Source organism: Copadichromis virginalis, linkage group LG18 (assembly GCF_057382275.1).
Source record: "Copadichromis virginalis isolate Kocher_CV1m ecotype Utaka linkage group LG18, C_Virginalis_male_GT1.1, whole genome shotgun sequence".
Lineage (NCBI taxonomy): Eukaryota > Metazoa > Chordata > Actinopteri > Cichliformes > Cichlidae > Copadichromis > Copadichromis virginalis.
The window spans coordinates 14,116,670-14,123,645 of NC_140635.1; the positions used below are offsets into that span (position 1 = coordinate 14,116,670).

The following is a 6,976-nucleotide window of genomic DNA, read 5'->3' on the forward strand; positions in this document are numbered from 1 at the left end:
AGCTCTCTGTATGAGACCTGCCTGTCCTAATGGCTTACATCTCCTCTGTGCTGTTTCAGAGCAGAAAATATGCCTGTGCAACAAAAGCAAGCATTTTTAATCATCTAAAAGATGTGTATTTAACATATGAAACCACCCTTTTTACCATCACTCTGGTTGGTAAGATTTAAAATCTCCATTCAGAGTTGGCTGAAGGAATTTGGTTCTGGGTTTTTTTTTCTCTCTCCAGCAGCAGATTTCACATCCAGTATAAAACAGCTGACTGGGTGCAGACTTTTGACACCACAGACTCACGGGAGGTTCACAAACATTATCAAATGAGCTGCAACTGTTGCTGTTTGGATGTTGCATTGCGTCACTGAGGTGAAATGAGTCATGTTCTGTCATCCTGCAAATATTGTTCACACATTAGTCAATACACTGACACAACAGAGTAGAAATATTTTTTATTTGCAGTCAATTTTCTGCAGGAAAAGCTGTTCCTGGGGAGAGAAAGCTTGAAAAGAAAACACAGGAGACTCATTCCCTTAGTAGTGGAGGATGATTTTATCTACTAGTTCCAGAGTATATTTGGGAAGTACCAGGAAAACCAGGAGTGCCTCAAGCTCTAAAGTCTCTTAAGGTTTACCTCTGTGAGTGCCCCACTTACACTACCTTTCACATTCACACCTTCCCATTTATTTTATTTTAAAATAAAATAAATTCCAAAACTGTGAGGAAAGAAGCTCTAAATGGTACCTTGCAGTTATACTGTCATACTTCTCACCTTTCATAATTACAGGACCCCTATTGGTTGGATGGGTGGCAGCACAGGAGCCAATCCTGGAGCGGGGAAACTGTATCACATGCCTTTTTGTTTTTAATGATCGAGAGAGCGCCTTTAAAATGTTTTCGTGTGTGTCCGGCCCGTACAGAGAGCAAAGAGGTAGAAGGTTTAGACAGCTCAGATAACCAGTGTGCAGAGAGCCCCCTCCCCTTTCCCAAGACAGCTGCTGGACCAAGAGGCCACAACTTCAACACCTTTTGCAGGTAAGGGCCAATAATAACCCCTGGAGTTCATAATTCTGGAGTGGTCGCTTGTAGTCTCATCTGCCTTGTCTTTGTTAGAAAAGTGAGGTTGTCCAACTTTTAGAAGCCATCTGTCTTTTTGAGAACAACAGATGTAATTAAGCAGCTCTCCACGCATCGATCCAAGAGAACATCTCAAGCTTTTGGCTGTTTGAATTGTCGAGTTCATTTGCTTTATTTGATATTCTGATATTCAGAAGTGACATCTTATTTCTCTCGTTAATCTCTGAAAAGCTCTATTACAGCATGTCCTCAATCCTCTCCATTGTCTTGGCATCAGAAAGTTAAATAAAAGCGCTCTCTTTGTTCCAAGTGCATTGTCTTCTCAAGGATTTCCATATCTATCAGTTACATGAAAAATTGCCTTAAAAAAGACAAAAAAACCTCCCAAAAATAATAAAATTCTTATAAGACTCTTGTCGTATTGAAATAATAGACTATGTCTCCAGAAGTTCAGCCTGCAAACACTCTGAATATTGTTAACTGCCTTTTCCCCCAGGAAGCACAAAGAAACAACAGAAAATGGCACGTGTTGGGCGACCGTCGCTTTCCCTGATCCGCACAGGATTCCTGTTAGCAGCTGTTTTATTACCAGGTGAGAGTTTTCATAAATTGCATCTATGATATTAGGAAATATTTCACTGAGAATTTAATGAGTCGAGGAACCATTTACATCAGTTTTTGTTTTTTTGTTTTTTTAATTTTGAGATTTCAGATACAACATTTTTCAATTAGACCAGTGAAGGTGAACTAGATGCCCTTTAAACTCCTAAAGCTTGATGTCATCTACTTTATTACATACTGAACGTCTGACAAATATAGTTCCTGTGCTCACAGAGATCACACAACTAAAAGACCTCTTTTAACATCAGCATATCTTTAACTATTTATCACACCGACAGTCTATTGATGTATATAACGATACTTTTACTTTTGATACTGTAAGTATGTTTTGGTTTAAATAAATTACATTTTCCGATTTCCTCTGTGTCTTTACTTCAATTAAAGACCTGAGTACTGATTTTTTTTCTCCTTATTTTTGGTTTAAGCAAAAATACTTTAGAAGCATTTTGACCTGGTAGTATAGTCCAACCCCGGGCACGTTAATCTCTGCCACAGAGTCATAAGAACACCATTACCCTTCTCTCTTTAGCAGTAAAATGGCTTGTCATGATGATGCCCTTTAGTACTACAAAACCTTTCTGCAGTCATAAAAAACACATCTATCACTGCCTCCCCTTTGGAAGATTTTCCACATTAATGAAAGTTTAAGGGATAATCAGCTGACTTGGCTGTTTTCTTGTAGTTGTAAACCTCAGCAGGAGCAGAAGAGACCCGGAGACGTCCTTCCCCTCCCACCAGACATTTTTACAGTGTATCTGTAATTAGTTTGTGTGAGGCCTGACTTTGTAGTTTTACAGGTAAACTTTAAGAAGGCCCCCAGTACCTGCATTAATTTCACTGGGCTGGTTCAAAGCTATACGATATACAAGTTAGGGGCTGGGTGGGGGCTTGGTGTTGAGGGGGGAATTTAATCTGCAGGATGTTGCCTGGCGCTCCAGCACCTGCCGTGTTTCACCCGGGGGCTTATTAGTGGGTCAGCATTTTCCCTGATGTTGTGGTAAAGCGGAACATCTGTTCCTAATCAGTGAACGTCTCTGCTGCTGCTAATGTGGCTGCTGCTTGTGTTTTACAGATTTTCTGGGGGCCGTTCCAGTGGAGCAGCACAAGCAGGAGGAAGGTGAGGACGTATGATGTGGCAACGTGGGGCAAAACAACCTCAACAACCTAAAAACCAACTGCAGAAACCTTAAACGCTGCTATTTATAGGGAGATAAATGCTCCACGTAGCTACCTTTTCTTTCCATTCTGCCAATTAGCACCAAATAACTTACATGTTGGTTCACAGTAAAACACAAAGTCTGAGGAGATCTAGTTTGGAGCTAAAACAATTAGTCAACAGAAACAGGATTGTGATAATGGATTAAAGTAAGAAGCTAAAGTGCTCTATGAGAACTACGTCAGTCATACACGATAATTAACAGTCCAAGAGATTAAGAGATTAATCTACTTATAATAGAAATAGTTGGGCCAATTAAAATTATGCCATTTTTTTGTTGATAAAAATTTCTCCTTTGAGATAAAGTTTGATGAACCTGATTTAACAACAATATGATGCAATTCACACATTGAAATTAAATATAAAAGAGCTTCTAGGCTATCTTATGGAGGTGCAGCCAGTCACAGCAGCAGCCTTCTATAGGGATGCATTTCTGGTGGCTGTAAAAGCCAGCCCATGCTTTCCCAGATTAAAGCTTCGGTGTGAAGTTCGAGCAGTAGAAAATGTTTGGTTTGCTTTAAACTTAACACAGCTTTTATATATATTACGATAAAAATGTTTCACCTGGTCTGTACCAGTTGAAAGGGACCTGCTCACTGTTAGTTGTGTGATGGCCTATATAGTAGTATATATAATTACGTTCTATAGGGACATAATTAAAGTTAGTGAAGGTCCTTCTACCAGTAATATATTGTGCCCTGTTGGGGCATTGGCATCTCTGTGGGTCTCCTGTGCTGTCTGGCACCGGGACACTGAGTGCATTCTTTGGACAGCACCTTAATCCAAAGACAGACGTTTATAACGATGGTTTCAGAAATAATAACTGTGTTTAGTGTATTTTAAACTTTTGGAGCTTTTAAACACAATCACTGTCACTGTGTTGTTCTTGAAATGACTATTTAAAAGAAAGTGTGAAAAAGCTCTGCCCACTCTCTGCACAATAGATTCACAGCTCAAGCTCTCCTTCACCTACAGCTGAGGGGAGCAGGGTGATCTCTCTTTGTCACCCATCTATGGACTCTGCCTCTTAACTATAACATACTGCATCCTTTGCTGCCAACAGGATTTACCGTTCCAATTATAGATGCAGTTTAATGAAGGTCAACAGTTAGTTCATCAGACTTTTGTGCACTGTGTCCTCTGCAAGTACAGATTTGGCATTTTCATTTTACATTAAACATTCCTGTTAATGAGTTCTACTGTCCTGTAATTGGTTTATAACATCTCCACTGGACCTAAAGTCTCTAATTCAGCCTACTTAACAAACAAAACTGTGGCTAATGTTTTGATCTTTTGCACCAACCTATGCATATATATATATATATATATATATATATATATATACACACATATATATATACACATATATATATATATACACATATATATATATATATATATATATATATACATATATATATACATACTATACATATATAGATAGGCATACATATATAGATATATATATCTATATATGTATGCCTATGTGTGTGTGTGTGTGTGTGTTAATAATTTCTAAAAAAATAAATAAATCAAAAAAGATCATGGAACCTTTCTTCATAACAAGCAGTAAATGATATATATAGTTTAACTACAGTCCTGTATGTTTTCTCTTCTTCCTTCCCTTCAGTGGCCGCCGTGTCTGATGATGTGAAAGCCGAGGCAATGACCAGCCTAAAAAAGCTGGTTCGTGACAGAAGGAACGTCCCCGTCGTGGCTGTGCCCCAGTTCAAACGCGTGCCTGACTTCTGGGGATGGTACAAATACTTCATGGACAGCCACAACCAGGAGGGAGTGAGTGGAGCTTGTTTCACATTAATTATTCAGATTCTCCCAGTCACGATTATGAAACTGTGCTTGTTTTTCCTTTAAAAATTGAGGCAACAATTTGCATCACTACTCTGCACTTTGAGGAGAGCTTTTCCCAGTTAAATATGCCACGTTTAATGCAGGAAACAGAAAGGTTCAACCACCTTTTTAGTTTTAACAGATTCCTTATTTATGCAGTTCAGAGAACTAAATTTGCCCAGATATTTTTATAGAACAATTTTTAATAAGCTATTAACCTCTTAATGTGTTCAGTGTGTAGTATCTGTGAAAGCTCCGTGGTTTACACAAAAGTGAAAAAGTAACTGTTTTTCTCAACAGAGGATTTCTGCAAATTTATCTTTGGGGTTCCTCTTTGTTTTACTTTTACTCTCTATGGCCTCTGTATCATTTGATTTGATTTTTGGATTTGAGGAGGTTAACTTGTTTTTCCCCTTTCCAAACATCTTCAGGTTGAGGACCTTGATCGTCTGTATGTGGCCTACCTGCAGAACAAGCACAGGTCAGAGGAGGGACCGACTTTTAACCACTACCTCAACCACCTCAGCGAAATCTACAAGACCTGTGCCGAGTCTGAAGATCCGGAGTGCATCGCCGAGTTAACTAGCAAACCAAAGGCGGCCGTGGCGATGCCTGCCCCCATCAAGTCTGCTGATGTCAGGCTATGCAACCCCTATACTGACCCCTACTGCATGTTCCCTGTTACCAGCAAATCTGCAGCCCCTGAGCCACCTTCAGCTCCAGCCAAAGTGCCAGCGCCTATCTATACCCCGGTGCCAATGAAAAGCCAAACTGGTTTCTACTACTACGCTCCTGTCCTGGAGCCCTTCCTGGGTGCTGAGCAGAGGGCTGAATTGCTCAGAATCTGCCAACCTGAAGATGTAGAGTGTCTGCAGTACCACCTGAGAGCAGCCTATGGGTACCGTCCAGCCCAAGGTCCAGCTCCATCTTATGCTGCCCTCAAATGCAACCCAAAGGATCCCCACTGCATGGCTTCCCTGGTCCAGAAATATCCTACTGGCTTCTACCACTTGATGCAACCCAGCTGTGACCCAGCTGTTGATCCTCTGTGTGCAACCAACGCTCCCGCTCCTCTGGCTGCTAAAGAGCAACACTGCAACCCCCTGTTTGATGCAAGCTGCAACCCCCTGACTGCTACCAGGCTGGCCAGCCTGACCAAGCCTGTGGTGAAGTACGCCCCCATGAATCAGCCTGCACATCCTGCTGCTCCTCTGTCCTGCGACCCTCGCTACGACCCATACTGCATACTGGCAGCTGCTGCTGCTCTGCGCAAGCTGCCTCCACAGCTACCAGAGCACCAGGTCTGAATCTGAAGTCCTGTAAACAGGCTTGAATTTTTCTGTCATTTCATCTAATCTAGTGTAATCCTTCTGACTGAATAATTCTTTAATTCATCTTTTCTTTAACATTTGGTCTGTTTAATAATGTAGTAAAATGATATTGATGTTGAATAATGCTTTCACGGTCTGCTTTGCATCTGTTTTGATCCAAAAACATATGAATCAATCAATCAATCAATCAATCAACCAGGTACGCTACAAACTTGGTGTCCGTGGCAAGACCAAGGAGGGCTACGACTGCTATGTGCATTATGACAGAGACTGCATCCCAGTCGAGAGTAGTCGTGAGGCTAAGGCTGACGTCATGGCTCCAGCCAAGCTCTTCTGCCATCCATTTGACCCCAACTGTCACAAGTTTGCTCCACCCTCTGGTGCCAAGGCCATGAAATCAAGTGAGGATGGCATAATCCTGCCTGATCCAGACTGCGATCCTGAATACGACTACAACTGCCGCCTGCGTCGTGCTAAGCCCGCCGCCGCAGCCTCCGCTGCAGATGAGCCGGCCAAGGAGGCTGCCGGTCCACAGCTTGCTGTTCCACGCTTCGAAGATTTCCTCAGTGGCGTCATGAACCAGTACAAATAGATTTTAAAATAAATCAGTCTCAGAACCAACACCTGCTGGGCAATGCAGCTCACTCTGCAGTCTCTAATTTTCTTCGACCACAACCTGCGACAGAAGCCTTAAGGCTTTACCAAGCTTCAGATCAATCATAAAACAATGCAGCTTTTAAATAATCCATCTCACTCTCTCAAACAAGGTGAAGGCTTCCTAGTTTTAGTCTGGTCTTATAAAGCAGGAACAAGAAAAGAGTGCCATGCCACGTATAGCACCGTGTGTTATGTTTGTATGTTTGTCGAAAAGAGGCGTTTGTATAGATGT

The 6,976-nt window shown here is 41.5% G+C and overlaps 1 protein-coding gene across 1 annotated transcript; it reads left to right on the top strand.

The window, feature by feature from the left end:
- The first annotated feature begins 1,590 nt into the window (after positions 1 to 1,590).
- Positions 1,591 to 6,679, top strand: and2 (actinodin2). Its single transcript, XM_085440357.1, has 5 exons — positions 1,591 to 1,663; positions 2,765 to 2,809; positions 4,539 to 4,702; positions 5,188 to 6,057; positions 6,287 to 6,679. Exons 1-5 carry the CDS (start codon positions 1,591 to 1,593, stop codon positions 6,677 to 6,679), a joined length of 1,545 nt encoding a protein of 514 aa, XP_085296483.1.
- Positions 6,680 to 6,976: the final 297 nt, after the last annotated feature.

Excerpts from the sequence above, each read along its gene's own strand:
- and2 (XM_085440357.1), top strand. The coding sequence starts at position 1,591 with ATGGCACGTGTTGGGCGACCGTCGCTTTCCCTGATCCGCACAGGATTC. Across the intron at positions 1,664-2,764 it reads AGCAGCTGTTTTATTACCAG|ATTTTCTGGGGGCCGTTCCA; the intron begins GTGAGAGTTTTC and ends TGTGTTTTACAG. Across the intron at positions 4,703-5,187 it reads ACAGCCACAACCAGGAGGGA|GTTGAGGACCTTGATCGTCT; the intron begins GTGAGTGGAGCT and ends AAACATCTTCAG.